Genomic DNA, 19,392 nt, shown 5'->3' with positions numbered 1-19,392 from the left:
GCATTATTCTGTCTACTACAGAGCCCATATTTTTTTTCTCCCATAGTACTTACTCCAAAAATCATTTCTACTGGTTTGTGGTCTCATTGATACTTGTTTAATTTTAAACAATACTCCTCTGGTTTTGCTAAATAAAACTGTTATAAGCTATCAGTGCTTAATATGTCTGGTAATAAGGATGAATGAGTGAATGAATATATATATTATGTTCTCAAATCAGATAAATTGCAAATCACAAAAATAAAACATACTCCAGAAAGATAAACCGCCATGAATTGTGTCAGCAGAGAGAACCCAAATTTTAGCGGGAATTGAGTTTATAGAATGGCTAAATGGGAGATGAGGAATTGCATTATCAATAGTATTATTGTCCTTTATCTAATTACTATAGATTGTGTAGTAGTATATCAAGACTCAGTTACAGTCTTTTGTGTTACTTTAAAGTTGGCCGTGAGAAAATAAAATGGAAATGTTTCTTCATCCCTCAGCATCCTTTACAGAATCATAAAAATTTAGAGCTGGAAGGGATCTATGGCCAATTCTCTTAGCTAAGTAAAGGTAAGATTGCTTCCTAAAGGAAAGATAGGCTGAAGATTTTAGAATTTGATAGGGTAGCTTAAATGGTAGTAGTTGAGAAATAATTTTGCTTAAAGTGAGAGAAAGCAATAAGAGGAAGAATATTCCTTGCTCTTGATTGAAAGTGGCTGAAATCCATTGTCTTTCAAAATGTACAATTAATTATTAAAGAGTATTTTTCATAAGATATCTGCAAGAATAAATAATAAGCTATAATGTGATGTGAATTACCTTAGTTGCTGGATATTAAGCTACAGAGTACAAAAGCAGATTTTAATGTAGATAAAAATTTAGTGCATGAAATTGAGGTCATATGTGCTAGTGATGTATGACTTACAGGAAGTAATAAAAAGGGAGAAAAAGAAGTAAATGGTATACTTTTAAGCTGATGGGACCCATTTTAAGGGTGGAATTTAAATTGCTGTTCTTTAAAACTTGAGTTTTTACCCTCCTTACTATATAAGGGGGAGAAAAAACCCTGATCAAAGTAGACCTTCTCCTCCCCCTTCAGAGTATACTTCTTAAAGTCGAAAAGCAAGCTGTCTTTGTTTGCTGTTCCTGAGCAGAAAGAGGTGATTGGTACCATTTTTATATATTTAAACTCCCTTCCCCCCCCCCCCCCCCAGCCCCCATTCGTTTGACTGTGAGAAGCCCTTGTAAAAGAATAGTGTCATAGGTTAAATGCATCTGCCTGGGTGTCTCTCCTGCCTGAGGTCATAATCCTGTGACAACATTTTACTTGCTCAACATCTTAAATACAGATGTTTGGTTTTTTTTTTTTTTAACTCAGCAATAGTGTGCTTTTATTAACAGTATTGATGATTGATTTTGAATGTTTTTACTTCAAAAAGCCAAATCTCCTGGTGGGTGGAATTTTATGAAGCACCTGTTAAGCTTTAGGGAGGAGGACCTTTTTGGCAGCAACCCAAAATACATATTTAAACAATGAGCCTGCCAAAGTCAGGAAATTATAAAACAGTTTTGAAATTGCAGAATCTGCTTTTTTTTTTTTTTATTACCACTCAGGTTTCTTTTGCAGCTTGGTTATAAGTTCTTTTACATGGGATTTACTAACGTTCTTACTATTTTAAGACCAGATTTAGAACAATAAGATCAGATTTGGAGATCTCAGGTTTATGTGATAAAAGACCATCAGATTTTAAACTGAACTGCCTTCCAAAGAATCTGGGCTCACACTCCCCAAACCTTTTGGAGCAGTCTATTACCGGCTTCCTTGAATGGCGGTGCTCCTCAGGGTCTCCAGTTTTCCTCTGTGAGGTGAGAGCTGCTAGATGAAAAGTGTGTCCAAAACAGCGCAGGAAAGCTGAACATTCAGAAAAATGGGGGACGCTTGCTAAGGGAATGCTTCTTAACACATTCCATTTACCCTGAATCTTGCAATTTCTTAACTCTCAAATTAACTATTTCTCCTCCTACTTTCAGATTTTAAATTCAGTGACCCAGGGCAAGATGGCAATACTGTCTTCTTTGTGTATCCCAGCAATGGAACATTCTTTGTATACTATTGGATTTTTTTTTTCTTTTTTGCATTTGTTTGTTGTATTATGTTAAACAGCCCCAGACTTTTATTTAGTTAACGGTTGTTTTTAAGATTTCATTACACAGAGAGCAGGAATTGTTTGAACTTCAGCACTCCTCTCACTGGCCGGCAAGCCAAAAAATTTTGGGGTAGATGGTGGTTGATGAAGAGGGCGAGGGCAAGAGATTTAACAGAAGGCATAGGCGTGAGAATGTGATCGGAGCACATGTTATCTTCAAGTTCTCCAAGACTTGTGATTAGAATTGGTATAAATTTTCCAAATTTCTCTTAGGGAAAATATTTGTACAATCACTCTGTCACATAAGAGGGGAAAGGACAGAAAGGAAAGTATAATTTGAATTCTTTGATCTTTTTTTTTTTAAGTATGTATATATATGGACTTTGTTTGTTTGTTTGTTTGTTTGTTTTTTGGCTCTGCTACACGGCTTGCGGGATCTTAATTCCCCGACCAGGGATCGAACCCATGCCACCTGCAGTGGAAGCTCGGAGTTCTAACCATTAGACAGCCAGGATATTCCCTCTTTGATCTTTTTGTATTTTCAAGTTCCGAAGGTTCTTTGGCTGGCATCATCACTAGCTATTAAATATTAGGGAATGGGAGTTTAAAAAATCAAAGGCACCTTTCCCATAAAACAATTTGCCTTTTATTCTTATAGGACACCCATCCTGTTTGAAATTTTGTCCTGAATTAACAACAAATGTAAAGGCCTTAAGGTGGCAGTGCATCGAATGCAAGACATGCAGTGCATGTAGAATCCAAGGCAAAAATGCAGTAAGTATGGCTCTCAATAGTCCATCTCCAGGTAAATTGTTAGTTTTCAGTGTTAAGGTTTTTCATTTTTGTAGATTGTTGCTATTTTTAAATGTTTAAATACACGTGATATCAAATTTCAGCAGGGATGGTGGTGCTCCTGCATTATATTTTATTTTTGTTAATTGGATAACATAAGAATTTGTGGCCTTTTATTGCGGATTTCAGTCTCAATTAGTTTCTAACATGTTATATTACAGGATAATATGCTTTTCTGTGATTCCTGTGATAGAGGATTCCATATGGAATGCTGTGATCCCCCACTTTCCAGAATGCCAAAAGGTGAACTTTTAAAGCATATTAAAAATGTGTTTTATTACGTACACATTAGCCTTGTCCTAATGTTTGACAGTTCAGAGGTATACAGGTTCCTTAAGCAATTTTTCATCCCTCCCACCTTCCTTATACTTGTGGGTTTGGCAGAGGTGTGAGCAGAGAAGTGTAAGAGCATTTAGTTTGGGAGTAATATATATAATAAATACTCTAATTCAGACACAGGACTAAAAAGACCATTCCTCTCCTGAAACCACTCCCCTATCAGAATAAGTTTAGATTAGGTAGGTCAAAAGTTGAGAGTACTTCCCATGTTACTCAGGACAGTGTTCAGAGGTAAGAAATTACCTGTTTTCGGTGATGGTGACAGTGATGGCTCCAAACAAGCCTGACAACAGGAGCCATCCCCGTTTTCTTGGCCATCAGTTGGATAACTTTAAACATGAGAATCTGGATTCTCTTCTCTATTTATTGGGTAGTCAGCCAAGCTCAGCCTTCTTTTTTCTCATATGATAATATATTAAACATTAAAAATAATGTTGCCTTCTTATTACAAAATTCATACATTTTCATTGTGAAAGATTTAGAAGTTACAGATTGACAAAAAGGAACAAAAAGAACAATCAGAAAGTCCTTCCCTGCCCCGACACACCCTTTTAAAAAGAAGTGGAACATTCTGTACATGTTTATGGTGTTTGCCTCTTAACAGTAGATTTTCACATTCCCACATCATTAAAGGGTCTCCTAAACATAGTTTTTAATGAGTGTGTAGAACTCCATGGTATACAGAGCAGAGGTTACAAACCTAGCGGCTGTGGGCCGCAGAAATGTTTTGTTGGTTTTATATATATATCTATAAATATATGTATATGTATTTTTTTTTAAGACTTCACTGTGTTACAGAGGAGCTGGTACAATATTTTAAAAATTTTGAATTTGAGTTGTCATTGCTCCATTCTGCCTCAGTCTCACTGCTACCTGCTGCCTTACATTCCAGCTTGCTTCAGTCACATATATCATACCTGGGTGGTTCCTGAACATAATTGATTTTGCAATCCCATGTAAAAAACAAAAACAACTTATTAAACCAATCCCCTATGGTGGATATTGCAAATGTTTCCAGTTTTTTCCATCCACAGTTATTTCCTTAAGATAAATTCCTCAGGGAGGAATTGCTGGATCAAAGGCTATGTACATGAAAGGTTGTATCAGTTTTCAGACCAACCACTAGTATATGAGAATACCCGTTTCCCTGTATAATGACCAACACTCACTATTACTATATTTCATTGAATCTGACACACGCTTTTAAAAAACTTAACATCTTTGAAATCGGATGCATCTTGTAGTCAGTAGTATTTTAGATTTAAAGTAATAGTGTTATTATTTAAAATTTTTACCAATTAGATAATAGAAAAAAAGAGGTCTGATAATTTTTTTTCTTTAAGTAGTGAGATTGAATTTTTTGTGTGTTTGGTTATTGGCTGTTTGTATATCATCTTGTAAAGCACTTGTTTTTATTCATTAATCATGTTTCTATTGGGGTTTTCACCTTTTTCTTACTGATTTGCAGAACCTCTTTATATTTTTATGTAGCCAAATCCATTAATTTTTTTCTTTATGGCTTCAGTCCTAAATGTCAGTCATGCTTAGATTATATAAATATCCATATATTTTTCCTGGTACTTGTAACATTTAATTTTGTCATATGATATTCATCTGCCTAGAATTTGTGTTTATAAAGGATAGGCAATAGTTATTTTCCTTCCAGATAGACAGCTATTTGTTCTGTCACCCCTTACTGAATGTTTCATCCTTTCCCCACTGTTTTGAAATACGACCTTTATGATATGCTGAACAATTTCAGTTGTTCTGGCCTTTCAATTCTTATCCATTGACCTGCTTCCATGTGCCAGGTGTGTAGTTTTAATTATTGTAGCTCCACCGTACTTAAACATTTTGTTTTAATTTTAAAAACTTTATTTTATAATTATAATTTATTTAGTTAGAAAATCTTCAGAAAGAGATGATAAAACAAATATTTTGTCCCCACAAGTTTCTAAAACTGATTGACTTGAAAATGTCTCCCTCAAATCAAAAGATATGTAATATCTGACAAGATTGGTTTTTCACGTGTATTTACGTGGTGGAGGGAGACTTGGTGACATGTTGGGAAATCCTTATTGGAAGAGTTCTGAGATGGGTCAGCCCTCTGTTCTCAGGACCCTGACCCTGGGGAAATCAACCTTTAGCGACAGCTTCCTCAGGAGAATGACAGAAGGGAGTGATCCACCTTCTAGGGTCAAGTTCTGCATACAGGCATCCTTGGGCAGCTTATTACACCTGCAATTTATATTTAATCTCTCTCCTAAAATCAAACATTAAAATATTTTTCTCATATATATATTAATTCAGGGATGTGGATTTGCCAAGTCTGCAGACCAAAGAAAAAGGGAAGAAAACTACTTCATGAGAAAGCTGCACAAATAAAACGACGATATGCAAAACCCATTGGACGACCGAAAAATAAATTAAAGCAACGATTGTTGTAGGTTGAGATCTTATCAAAAGAAATCTTTTATGTTGTGCTTTAAAATATAGTTGATTGTAACCCCCTTAGATTCCATTATCTTTTTAGCATCAATTTTACAAACTCAAGGGATGAGGAATATTTCTCCTTTTGCATAAGCTGTGGAAATTATTTTGAAAATACTTTAAATTACAGTTGGCATTTTGGGGTCTTCTGTTGGCAGTGTCTGTGATGCTAAGTGACATTTTTCAAGCAGCAGGATAGAAGCAGAATGTAAAAATTGGAAACAGTCATTCTGTCTACCTTATTGGCTGAGCATTTAGAAGAGCTTAATTATATAAATATTCTTATGGGAATTTTTAAAATAAGAGAGGGATTTGTTCACATCTATAGTGACTCTCTTTTGTGGCCCCAGATAACATTTTAGAAACATACTTCTCTTTTCCGGTGCTAATTTAGTATTATAACTTTTTAAGATCTCTTTTATGAAATAGGAGCTTCTGAGAAACCTGCAAATGACTGTCCTAATGTTTGCCTCCAGAGAGTTAGACAAGACCGTTTGGTATGTGCACATGTGTGCAAATATACAGACAAGATAATATATTTACAGTAGCCTGCAGTTCTACTATGATAGCCCCATTTTCTCTCGCCTGTTGCCACATAGATGCCGTTAAAGCCAAGTAGAACATTTAGCAGGAGTTACTTGGAGAAGCAAAGAAAAGATAAGAGATGAAATGGATGTATTTTTTTTTTAACCTATACAGAGTATAGAACTGACTGACTATCAGCATTAGGTGAGGTGCTTAGAAATGAAATCAGTAGACTTGCATATCTGAAGCAGATCTATCAATAAGACCGTTGCCCTTCTCTTTAGGCTTAATGAAAGGGTCATTGTGATATAGAAATGAATATGAGCTATGCACACACAGTGAACAAACACCAGGTGTCTAACTCACTTGCTTACTCTCCACCCACCCCCCAATTTTATCTGAAGCAATTCACTTTATTACCTGCTCTCAGAAAAACAGTATCCTCCCCCACCTTCGTCTCCCAAAGGAGAAATAGAAAATGCATGCTCCTTTCTAGAGTGTTCTGTGAAACTTCTTATGAAAATCTTCTAACTGGTGGACATTTTAATACAGAATTTGTGTTAATTTCTAGAGGCAAACATAAAACCTATTCATGAATAAAATCTTTCATATTAGCATCATTTGGAGTAGAAATTATACGTTTTTGCATTCATCCAGTGTAAGCATTGTTCTCGAAATGGGACTGTATCCTCAGGGCCCAATTAAAAAAACCAAATTAGGATATAAACTTTCTAAACAAAGGACACAGCTGAAAATTGCATCTGGCACCAATCCTAACTTTTTGTTTGTCCAAAATTGTCCTTTGAGCTTAGGAATTTTTAAGACAGTCTAGGGAGTTTTCCTTTTTACATGCTTTATAAGCCTGTTATCCTTTCTGGGCAGTCAATTTCAGATACAGTCCAAATGTAGCATTCTGATATGAAACATTTTAGCCTGGATGAGTTGTTTATTGGTAACTCACTGTGACCCTAGAGATCTCCAGCTCTAACCTGATGTGGTTGACTCGGTGGCACTGGGCGAAGCTGCTGGCGGTTGAGCTGCTCGGGTGAGCCTAGTAGCTCGCTCCGTTGATCTGCGCCAGCCTCCCCTTTAGCTGACTGCTGAAATTGTTTGTTAAATCTCTGTGTACAAGATGACCACTAAACTATGTTCTTCCATTTGTAATTATTTAAGATATTTTTATAATACAAGATCATATTTTCAGGCTTCCATTTCTTCACTACTAGCCTTCAGCTCAATGGATAATTTTTAAGGTCCATTCTTGGGCCCCAGCACTGCCGTAATTCACATGTAAATGTTTCTGTTGAATAAAATTCTGCTGCGAAATGGGTAGCTTTCCAAACCCTAGCTTGAGGTGAGGGCAGGCAGCTGCCATTCCTGTAAACAGCTGTGCTAGCGGAGTGATCTCCAGTCTTTATTGACCACACAGCTGTATGGGCAGAACCAGCATCAAATGAACGGAAATAGCAATCAGAACCAGTGTATAAAAGATTCTGATGCCAGGTGTCTGGTAATGACCATGGTAAATGTGCTGCTTCTTCACCAGACTTTCCATATCATGTGTGACCCGCTGTAGCTTTTCTTTAATCATTTCTTCAGTTTTTTGCTATTGTTGTCCTTTTTTCAGCAGTATTTATGCTGTAATTAATTGTCTTCTCTACTTAGAGAGTATTACTGGTTATCTTATCATCGTAAGCATAAAGTGCTAAGAGGAAGAGGGTATCTTTTAATGTTTTCTTAAAAAAAAAAAGGACTAATTTATAGATATAACCAAAGCCTATTTATATAAATTTTCCATTTGAGTTAAAATTGCTTCTAACTAGAGATTAGATAAGCTTCTTCTTTGGCTTCCAGATAATACTTATGACTTAATTCCTCTAATACTTTAAAAAAGACATTTCAGGAAATCATAATTACGTGTGATGACACAGGGGGTAACGTTTTTATTTAATTATAATGAAAGCACTGGGTGATCTTTTAGTCTCTTCAAAAATTTTCTTACTCACATTGCCCTTGGGTCCACATGATTCTCCCGGTACCTGTTGGATAGGCCCTGAGAGAATCATGAGGTGCCAGTGTAATGGCTGCAGCCTGTTTCAGCAGAGAAACACCTAGGTGGAGGCACACACACACAGGCAGCGCTTAGGGGTGCAATTCAGTTTCTTAAGTTTAAGCACATTGAATGCATCTAGTTGCTATAAACTTGTGTTAGCTACCTTTATAATTCTATTATTAAATGCTGATACTATTCTCTAAATTTTTGCCTAGGTCTGTAACGAGTGATGAAGGATCCATGAATGCATTCACAGGAAGGGGGTCACCTGGTAGGGGTCAAAAGACTAAAGTCTGTACCACACCTTCATCTGGTCATGCTGCATCTGGGAAGGACTCAAGCAGCAGATTGGCTGTTACAGACCCCACTCGGCCTGGTGCCACCACCAAAATCACCACCACCTCCACCTACATTTCTGCCTCTACACTTAAAGTTAACAAGAAAACCAAAGGGCTCATTGATGGCCTTACTAAGTTTTTTACACCATCACCTGATGGTCGCAGATCACGAGGTGAAATAATAGACTTTTCAAAGCACTATCGTCCAAGGAAAAAGGTCTCTCAGAAACAGTCATGCACTTCTCATGTGTTGGCTCCAGGTACCACACAAAAGCTAAAACCTCCACCTTCTTCACTCCCACCCCCAACCCCCATCTCTGGTCAGAGCCCCAGTTCACAAAAGTCCAGCACTTCTGTTTCTTCTACCTCTCCCCAGAGTTCTTCCAGCCAGTCCAGTGTGCCCTCCTTTAGCAGTCTTACTAATAACAGCCAGCTGAAGGCACTCTTTGACGGACTCTCTCATATCTATACCACTCAGGGACAGTCTCGCCAAAAGGGACACCCAAGTTATGCACCACCTAAACGTATGCGTCGTAAAATCGAATTCCCATCCACGGCAAAATCTAAAACCAATTTCTTTGGAAAAAGAGATATTAGAAGTAGGTTTATTCCTCACTCCTCCTCCTCTAGCTGGGGGATGGCTAGAGGACGTATTTTTAAAGCAATTGCTCACTTCAAGCGAACAACTTTCCTTAAAAAGCACAGGATGCTAGGCAGGTTAAAATATAAAGTGACCCCTCAGATGGGGACCCCCTCACCAGGGAAGGGGAGCTTGACAGACGGAAGGATTAAACCTGATCAGGATGATGGTAAGCAAAAGGTCAAAGCTCCAACCAAACCTGCGTCCCGTCCCTTTCTTCCCAACCCCCGAAGAAAAAGAATCAGTCAATTCCTATTTGTCACATAGGTCTTAGCTGTTTCTCTTGTTCTCACTTCACTTTCATACAGAAGCAGTGAAACTTTGACCTTTTCCTAATGCTAACTACTAAACCTCCAAAATGTTATTTTTCCAACTAATATTCTCCCACTTTTTATGATTTATTTCCATTTGTAGTGACACTAGGACACCCCCCCCAGATGCCTTCATAGCGTTGCTTATGGCTTTGTAGTCCCGCATGAGTAGCCACTGTCACGCTTCTGCCATGTTCCTCCCTGTGCCACCTCTTCAGCCACAGTGCTGCGTGGTCACGGGCTGTCCGTGCTTCCAGCAGGGGGGACATGAGCTCGTCGTTTCCCTCTTGTCCATTGCTTTCTCATGACAGAGTTCATCCTGCTTCCTTTTCAGCAAAGCCTGATCTGTGATTCTGTGAAGTGTGCTTTTGGATGTGAGCGTGTCTGTGTGTGTATTCACCTCAGGGAGAAAACTGATTTCATGATTTCATTTAAAAAATTGGCCCGTTACATTTGCTATCCTTTATAAAACAAAAGCCAAAAATGTGTCATTTGGACAAAGTGGTAGATTTTATTATCTCAAAAGTGATCTTGGGAATTCTGGACCTAGACATTGATATGCCTTCTAATCTTGGTTGAAAACTATGATTTTGCTTTGTATCTTACTTTCCGTCAGTTTATTTGTTGAAGCTATAAAAAGATGACAGTTATAATTCAAATAACAATTTGGGTGCAGCAGGGAAAAGGTGCTGCTGGATTTGTGAGCAGTGCTTAGATGTAAAAGCTAATAAAGCTTAAAAAAATCCCTATTTGCCCACTTTGCTAATTTGATGCCATTTTGATAATTATACGGTGGTTATCTATGATGCAAGTCAGTGAATACACTTTCTGCTGGTTTTAAATGACAGATACAGAAATCAAAATAAGCATCAAACAAGAAAGTACAGATGTAAATGTGATTGGAAACAAGGATACCGTTACTGAAGAGGATTTGGATGTTTTTAAGCAGGCCCAGGAACTGTCTTGGGAGGTAAGGCCAGGATATCGCATTCCAATAGCAAGGGTAATATGTGACTTTTATATATGTGTACTATGAAATTAACTGCCTTGGTTTTTATAAAGAATCTCCCTCAAAATCCTTTGTGGTTCTTTAACTGTTACCGTTATTTTTGTTAACTGTACATTCAAAAGTAATTATTTTATATAGAGTTGTCTCCACTCTTAAAAGTTGGTAATGGCTCAACTGGTCTCACAAAATAGGCCAGACTAGCAGTTTTTGAGGCAGATTTTCTTTTCTTTTTTTTTTTTTTAAAGCTCTTTATTGGAATATGATTGCTTTACACTCTTGTGCCAGTTTTTGAGGTACACCAAAGTTGATCAGCTGTGTTTATACATATATCCCCATATCCCCTCCATCCCATGGCTCCCTCCCACCCTCCCTATCCTGGCCCTCTAAGGCATCACCTATCATCGAGTTGATCTCCTTGTGTTATGCAGCAACTTCCCACTAGCTGTCTGTTTTACATTTGCTAGTGTATATATGTCAATGCTACCCTCTCACTTCGTCCCAGCTTCCCCTTCGCCCCCCACCCCAACGCTGTGTCCTCAAGTCTGTTCTCTATATCTGTATCTTTATTCTTGCCCTGTCACTGGGTTCATCAGTAAGTACCATTTTTTTAGATTCCATATATATGAGTTAGCAAACGGTACTTTTTTTTTTCTCTTTCTGGCTTACTTTGTTCTGTTATGACAGTCTCTAGGTCTATCCACCTCATTACAAATACCTCAATTTCATTCCTTTTTATGGCTGAGTAGTATTCCATTATATATATGTACCACATCTTCTTTATCCATTCATCTGTTGATGGGCATTTAGGTTGCTTCCATGTCCTGGCTATTGTAAATAGTGCTGCAATGAACATTATGGTACATGTTTCTTTTTGAATGATGGTTTTCTCTGGGTATATGCCCAGTAGTGGGATTCTGGGTCATATGGTAGTTCCATTTTTAGTTTTTTAAGGAACCTCCATACTGTTTTCCATAGTGGCTGTACCAACTTACATTCCTACCAACAGTGCACCCTCTCCAGCATTTATTGTTTCTAGATTTTTTAATGATGGCCATTCTGACCAGTGTGAGGTGATACTGAGGCAGATTTTGAACAATGCTTCTAGGGGTGAAGGAATAGATTTCTGATTATTTTTGCTCAAATTAAGAAAATAGACCTTCTAAATCATTCTCAAAAAGAAGAACATCACTTTGAAATTGACCAATGTTTCTTCCAGCACAGATGGCCAGCCATATGAAAAACGTCTTCTGATTTTAACTGTTGGGCATTGGTGAAGGCAATATTGTGTTGCATAACCAGTTGTAATCACTTTTATTTTCATTGTCCAGTGATTTCTTTAAATGAGTCCCCTTAAAATATTGACTCTACTTAACTTATTGTTACCAAAACATTGAAAGGAAAGGCAACTGGACTTCTTAAAGACAAATTTATTGCGGAATGTGAATTTTTCTGTCAGTAGACCACATTCTGTTTCCCGAGTACCATATTCATGGTTAGATTCCCAACCCCACCTCACTTCCTTTTTGGGGGAGTAGGGGGCTATTTATAGGCCCTTAAGCTTCATTTTTTATAGCAACCATTTGGGCTAAATACTTGTGCTTATTTCTACTTGAGGGGCCATTGGATATTTCCATTCCTCATTCTGCACTCTTTGTAGTGTGTTTCCTTTGGCTAAGATAAAATGTCAGATTCACCCCCCACCCCCCCAACCCCCCCACCCATCACTGAGATTTGAAGTCCTTAGATATTACCATTTGGGGGGACTGTATCTGACATTCGTATACAGACATGATAAAGAGCAGGCAATTAACTGAAAGTTACTGATAAATCTAAAGCCCTTTCTTTCCAACCTGGTAACCCTGGCGTTTTCCTTCAAGACCATGTCTTGTCTGTGTCAGGCAATGGGCTAGACCCTGGGAATGCCACAGTGAATCAGGCAGGCAGAATTCTTAAGCTCGTGCATGGGAGTAAAAGGAGATGGGTATCAAACTGCAAATTTCACAATTGATTAGTTATTTACAGTTGGGTTAAATATTACTTGGTGGAGGAACAGAGGACCGTAACAGTGTGACAGTGTGTAACAGCCACATCATCTTATAATTTCCTCAGTTTTAATACATTGTAGCAGATCGTTAAATTTAGTTCAATAGACATTTGTATGTATTAACAGGTATTTATTTCCCATCTTGGTAATACTGTTTCTTAGGGTATTTGTTTATATATGAACCTTATACAAAATTGATTATTATGTCACGAGGGCCTATAATGTTTTTTCCAACAACGTAAAAATTCACAATTACGGTCAGTGTTCTGGTCTTGATAAATTTTCATATCCACTGGTGAAAGAACCAAAATGTAAGTGAAGAAATCCTCTTCTAAGGCTTATATTTTGTTTTCTTTCTCTCGGACAGAAAATAGAGTGTGAAAGTGGAGTAGAAGACTGTGGCCGGTACCCTTCTGTAATAGAATTCGGGAAATATGAAATCCAAACCTGGTACTCCTCGCCTTACCCACAGGAATATGCAAGGTAATGGAATAAGCCTGGCAGGTATACAGCTTTAATGAAGGAACATTCTAAAGCTGGAATTAGGTGATTTTTAGGACATAAATTTTGATAGTCAGTTCTAAGTGCTTCCAACACTATTACTTTTGCCAAGACCTTCTTACAGTATTCACTGTTCTATGTAAATACCTTGCACGCCTTAGTTACACAGGTGTTGTAAATTTTGCCTTTTAACTTTTAGATCATTTTTTTCTCTCTTTGGTTAATTGGGGAAATATTGTTTGTCTAAGAAACCAAACCAAGAAAAAAAATTAGCCATTGTAAAATATTTGGTAGTTTCTTCTCAGTTGCCTTTTTCATTTTCCTAATTAGACCTGTTAGTTTTATCTCTGATTTCTGGAATTTTATTGTCAAGGTTTTTTTTTACAGAAATTATAGCAAAAGAAGGAAAAATGGGAGAAAGTAAGTGGGCATAGGTAGCCTTAAGCCTTCCCCAAATCTTGACTTTTAGATCCATTTGTGACTAACTTGTTAAAAATGAAGAGAAAATAATGGTACTAGAATGTTCTTTTGTCTTGAACTAAGATTAGCTGTGAAATTATCTTGAACTAATGTATCTAAAAATGGGTATCTTGTGAACAGATTTCTTCTTTCAGGTATGTCAGGGCACACTTTATTAGTATATTCTCAAATGCTTTAGCCTGCAAAGTTTCTGGTAATCACAAATTTGCTTTTCTTCTAGGATAGATATTGTCCCTTTCTCTTTCTCTTGGGTGCCTGCCCAGTCATCTAACTGGAGAAAACAGGGAGTGTTCTAGAAGTTAAATGGCAAACTGAGAGTCAGGAGTCTTGCTTTCTCTTCCCAGTTCATGTCACTTAGCTGTATGTTCCTGAACAAGTTTTGAAAAACACCTGTGGGCTTTTATTGGTATAGGTAATCATAAGTCATGTGTTCTGAGAGCTTAGAAATCATTTTGCGTGTGAATCCAAGATTTGAAATTACTGTGATGAATCTGTATCTAATTCTCTCCAAAACACTTCTCCCCATTTTTATACCCCAAAGACTTAGACAGTGCTTTTAAACATTCTCTTGTAAATACTAGCAATGTCCATTTAAGCATAATAGGGCACAAGTAAAAAATGGTATGATTTTTAAGGTGGAGAAAAAATGTCAGCAGAGGAGAGAAAGCTGTTTGATGTTATTCAGCGAGTCAGTGGAATTGGTAGGAACAAATGAGGTCTTTTGACTTGACTACTTTTACTGCTTCGGCCATGTATAACTGTTAGTAACTTTAGAGTTACCTCACCCATAAGAAATGGAAACAGCTAAATTCTAGGACTTCTCTGCCTTATAAGTACACAGATCATTTTAAAAAAATGATTAAAAAAATGATTTCACTTCTCTTTGAGTAAAAGATTGTTATAGTTACACCACTGATTATATGTATTATTGAAATTATGACATTAAATCTGAGATATGAAAGATATGCATGGATGATAGGATGCCATTGTTTTTAGAGTCATAGTTCCAAGTCTGAAAACCTTTCTTTCTATAGGACATTTCTAAGGAAACAAATGATTTGTTCGCAAAGTAAAGGCAGCAAATATTATTAGATTGAAAAATAATGTAAGGTTTGTACATTCTCTTTCCTACTGGCTTCTTTCTTTTTCTTTTTTGGAAACTACTTCTTTCAAATACTTTTTATGACTCAGAGAAGATTGAACAATATTTAATATTTTTCCCCTGAAAGTATAATCAACCTGATCATATTCTTTGATTTTAAAATTTCAACAGATTACCAAAGCTTTACCTGTGTGAATTCTGTCTTAAATATATGAAAAGTAAAAATATTTTGTTAAGACACTCAAAGAAATGTGGATGGTTTCATCCTCCAGCAAATGAAATTTACCGAAGGAAAGATCTTTCAGTATTTGAGGTAAGCATGTGTAAATACAAAACCCAGCATTTGAAACCTAGTGCTTCTCTAATTGTTGACTATGTACATGTTCATAGAAGGTACAAAGTATATTCAATTTTGGCACTGAAATTCAGACTGCTTTTTAAAATATCTCCATGTTTTGGAATTTTTTTCTAACCATATTAAGCACCCATTGAGATTGATGATGAATTCCTGCTTCATCACATTAACTTTTTTGTCTTCTCCCAACTCCCTGTCTGCACCAGATATATTCACCAGTGAATTTATGATCTCCTTGGCTCTTTGCAAATTCTACTCTCTTTGGCAGGAGAAATTAGGTTTGTTCAGCAGCTCCAGCCAATGTCTGGCAGGTGCTCACTCTTACAGGGAATTGAGCAGCTGTACATATCTCCTCAATACACAACCACCTGTGTTCCCATCCATTTCTTGGCAGGGTAGATAATCCTTTTGGTGAGACCCCAGCAGATGTTGGGACTCCCCACCCCCCGTCTGGGTAGACGGCCACCCCTGGAGAACTCTGCTGTTCACAGGAACCCCTGTGGCATTGTGTGTTCTTGAAGACATTTTGTGTTTTCAGAATTGATTTAGTAGCAGAAGGTCTTTGCTGCTATATCGTTTCATTGTTTGATCACGTTCTATTGTCAGTTTCCAGGATCCAGTTTAGCAGAGTCAGTTGTACCTTGGGGAGGCCATGCCTTCCTTTCTTTCCTGCTGTTGCCTATTCACAGGCCTTCTTAATTCTCTCACTCTGGTTGAGCATTTCCATTGCCCTGCCTTATTTTCTTCTCTGTTACCCATCTCAGTGCATTGTTTTCCTTCCTGGGTGCTCTGGACAAGCCTTCCTTGCACGGCAGATATGATATCTTATTTCTCTGAAATACAGTTTTACATTAGGATTCTCTTTTTCTGAGTTGTTCAGATTGGAAATTTATCATTCTGCCCCACATTTCTCTTTAACTCTGGTCTGTAATGTCTTGCTTTAAATTTAATGTAAGGGAGGGTCATACATAGGTTTCTCTCATGGACCAGTCTCCCTCTCTCAGACAGGCTTGGGCCCATTACTTTTTCCCAAGACTCTTCAGAGAACACAGGTAACTCCACTTGTGTCTTAATGATTTTTTAAAGCCCCTCTTCCTGGTTATGTCAGGCTCTTTTGGAAAGCTTGAAGGAAGAAGTGTATTGTTGCTGGGAAGACTTGATAATATGTTAGTTCGTACTAAACAGGAGGCACAGGGTTTCTCAACCAGGGGACTATTCACGTTTCAGGCTGGATGATTCTTTGGTGTGGGGGGCATCCTGTGCATTGCAGGACGTGCAGCAGCATCCCTGGCCTCTACCCACTAATTGCCTGTAGCACCACACCTCCTCCAGTCAGAACAACAAAAAATGTCTCCAGACATAGCCAGTGTCTCTCGAGGGACAAAAATCATCCCCAGTGAGGACCACTGGGCTAAAGGGAAAGCCGAATGCAAGTCGCTGTCCTCCTGTTGTTAGTTTTCGGATGCTACCCGGCTAGCCCCAACCGGTTGAGACAACAGAGTTGTTCTTAGTTGAAGCTTAATTAATGAATGTCACAGGTACAACTTAACTGTTGGCTCCTTCCTTGATGCCTTGGAAGCTTTCTTCTAACCAAAATAAAATGAAAATCATTGTCTCATTGTTTCTCAAAGGACAAAACACATTGTTGGCTTTAAGTAATTGTTAAATAAATCAGCATAACTCTGCCTGTGCAGGTGAAGCTCTCATAAATTCAGAGAGAGTCTCCTCAGGGGTAAGAGAATCAGTCTTGTTAGCCTGATAAGGATGGTCTATTTCAGGGTAGGTGCTTTTGGATCATGCAGAGATGAAAGGGGGAGAATCAGAAGCAGATCTGTAAAATTTATGCATAAAAATTATTGAAGGAATTGGATAAGCGCCGAGGTCCCTATTCTAAAATCTGAGTTAATACTAAGAGTACAGCATGCAGGAAATTTTCTCTTAGCAGTGTCCTAAGTAACTTATAAAATGAATGAATAATAATCACAGATGACTACTTTTGTATCTTTTCTTCATCCCTCTCGAAAGCATGCCGTATAGACCGTTCACAACCGATAAGAATTTTGCTTCAGCACTGTCATTTCTGTTTTTCTGGTTCAGGGATACATACATCTTCATCTTTCCTTTTTGTAATATACAACCATTTCCAAAAGGACCATACTCCCAAATACATAAAACCTACCTGTAATTAAAGAGAGGATTGTATCCTCTGTGCCCATTGCCCATATTTGATTATGTTGCCATGTGTGGGACCTAGGTCTCATCCAAGGGAAATAGTTATATGAAGTCTAAAAATAATTTGTGCAATATGAGAACCTGTATGGTCCACAGGAGACTTGAGAACGGTCAGGTTCATCGTTAAAGAGCTCTGGTTAGCAAATATCCATTTCCCCTAAGGAAAGTGCTAGGGAAATTCTTCTTGAATCTGCTGTGCTTTCTGTTTTCAACAAGTAACTACATTTGATCAAAGAAATTGGCATTTGTGCCTAGCCTCCTGTCTGTAACCATCAGTATCACAGCTTGATTCTTTTATTTTGAAGAGAAGTAGACTGTAATCATGGTACTTATTGTAGGTTGAAATTCATCTCACTTTCTCTGTAAGTATTCCCAACATAGAAATTTTATCTTTTCCAGTTATATTTAAAATGATGCTTGGGATAAAACCAAAATGGAAGCCTCTGATTCTCAGGAATCAGAATAATACAGTTTATTTATTTTATTTTTATGTGAAGCCCTTTTGAAAACAACATAAAATTTAACTTCCTCAAGCAGTATTTTGATCAGTTTACATTTCTTTAATTCCAGTTTACTTGGTTCAAACAGAGAGGACATGCCTGATCATTTTTTACTCATAATAAATGGCAAATAAAAATTACTTCTTTGTTAAGCAGTGTGGGCTTTCTTCAGGTAGTGTAAAGAGAAATTTAAGCTGCCTTAAGTTTATCCCAATTTAAGAGAAAAGGTGGAATTCTGATTTGCCAAGTGATAGCTATTATCTAGTAAACTTTATACTTGGTTAATGGGGTGTTTTAATCACTCAGTTTGGGATTTGGAAATAAAATTATATATAATTATATATTTATATAATTTATATAAAAGTATATAAAATTATATACTTTCCAAAATACCATATAAAAGAAGCAATTTTATATTGAGTGGGATTTTTACGTTAAATAATGTTGTCTGTTTCTCTTTGCTAGGTTGATGGGAATATGAGCAAAATTTATTGCCAAAACCTTTGCTTGTTAGCCAAGCTCTTCCTGGACCACAAAACGTTGTATTATGATGTCGAGCCATTCCTTTTTTATGTCCTTACAAAAAATGATGAAAAGGGCTGTCATCTGGTTGGATACTTCTCTAAGGTAAAACAAGAGCCAGTATGACCTTCATTTTCTTTTTCAAAATGCTTTTGGTAGAGCCCAGTTCTTTAAACAGGGCTTTTTTATGACTCTCATTTGAATAAGTGACACATGTTTCTGAAAAGCTCAGATTCTTGTTCAGAGCTCATTAAAAAAAAAAAAAAAAAAAAAAAAACCAATAAGCATCGTGCCTAGAAAGTGTGTAAGAGACCTCAGCACTGTTTGCTGTCTTGACTGTCAGCATTCACGTAACGTTATAATTGCTGCCTTGCAGACCACCTAGCATCTTTCATTTTCTAAATGTTAAGCTTATTTCCCTTTTTCCCCTAAGTGGTGTCAACATGAAGATTTCAGTGTAATGTAGCATTTAAAAGATAATTCTCAGTTCTCCTCGTTGCATTCCCTCTGTGGTCATCAGTATCTCAGTGAGTTAGAATGTTGGCATTTGGACAGTTAGGCTGATAAAATGGCTGGTTTTACTCTTCCGTCTCTTATTCTCTGTGCTATTGTTTTAAGATCTAAAGCAGCCTCACCTTTAGAAAGCCTAACTATCTCCAGCTGTTAACATTGGGGGAGCCCTTGACATATTGAGTAGATATAGTTTGTCTTTTTCACTGGTTCAGAACAGTTCTCTCACATTCTTCTGTTCAAAGGCTTCTGAGAAACTGTAACTCGTATGCAATAAAGGAAATCTGAGTTTGGAGATATTTACCAGGTAATGACCTTAACTTTTCGCAGGTACTTAGGAAACAGTTTAACATGTCAGGATGGTAATTATAAGACACCCAGGCAGAAGGTAAATGATCCAAACCCTATATCTTATTTATTTTATATGTTTGCATATTAGGTGACAGGTGAATTT

At 37.3% G+C, this 19,392-nt stretch overlaps 1 protein-coding gene across 1 annotated transcript in view; it reads left to right on the top strand.

The window, feature by feature from the left end:
• The window catches only part of KAT6B (lysine acetyltransferase 6B), a 180,957-nt gene that overhangs the window by 121,669 nt on the left and 39,896 nt on the right, over nucleotides 1-19,392 (top strand). The window contains 10 exon segments of the mRNA XM_057735003.1: nucleotides 2,794-2,909; nucleotides 3,149-3,230; nucleotides 5,637-5,769; nucleotides 8,610-9,195; nucleotides 9,197-9,230; nucleotides 9,233-9,541; nucleotides 10,532-10,653; nucleotides 13,104-13,219; nucleotides 14,991-15,132; nucleotides 18,372-18,533. Of these exon segments, the coding sequence (XP_057590986.1) occupies nucleotides 2,794-2,909; nucleotides 3,149-3,230; nucleotides 5,637-5,769; nucleotides 8,610-9,195; nucleotides 9,197-9,230; nucleotides 9,233-9,541; nucleotides 10,532-10,653; nucleotides 13,104-13,219; nucleotides 14,991-15,132; nucleotides 18,372-18,533 (1,802 nt within the window).

The sequence above is a fragment of the Hippopotamus amphibius genome, chromosome 5 (assembly GCF_030028045.1).
Source record: "Hippopotamus amphibius kiboko isolate mHipAmp2 chromosome 5, mHipAmp2.hap2, whole genome shotgun sequence".
NCBI lineage: Eukaryota > Metazoa > Chordata > Mammalia > Artiodactyla > Hippopotamidae > Hippopotamus > Hippopotamus amphibius.
The sequence above is the reverse complement of the archived record's forward strand: the minus strand, read 5'-3'. Positions and strand labels throughout refer to the sequence as shown.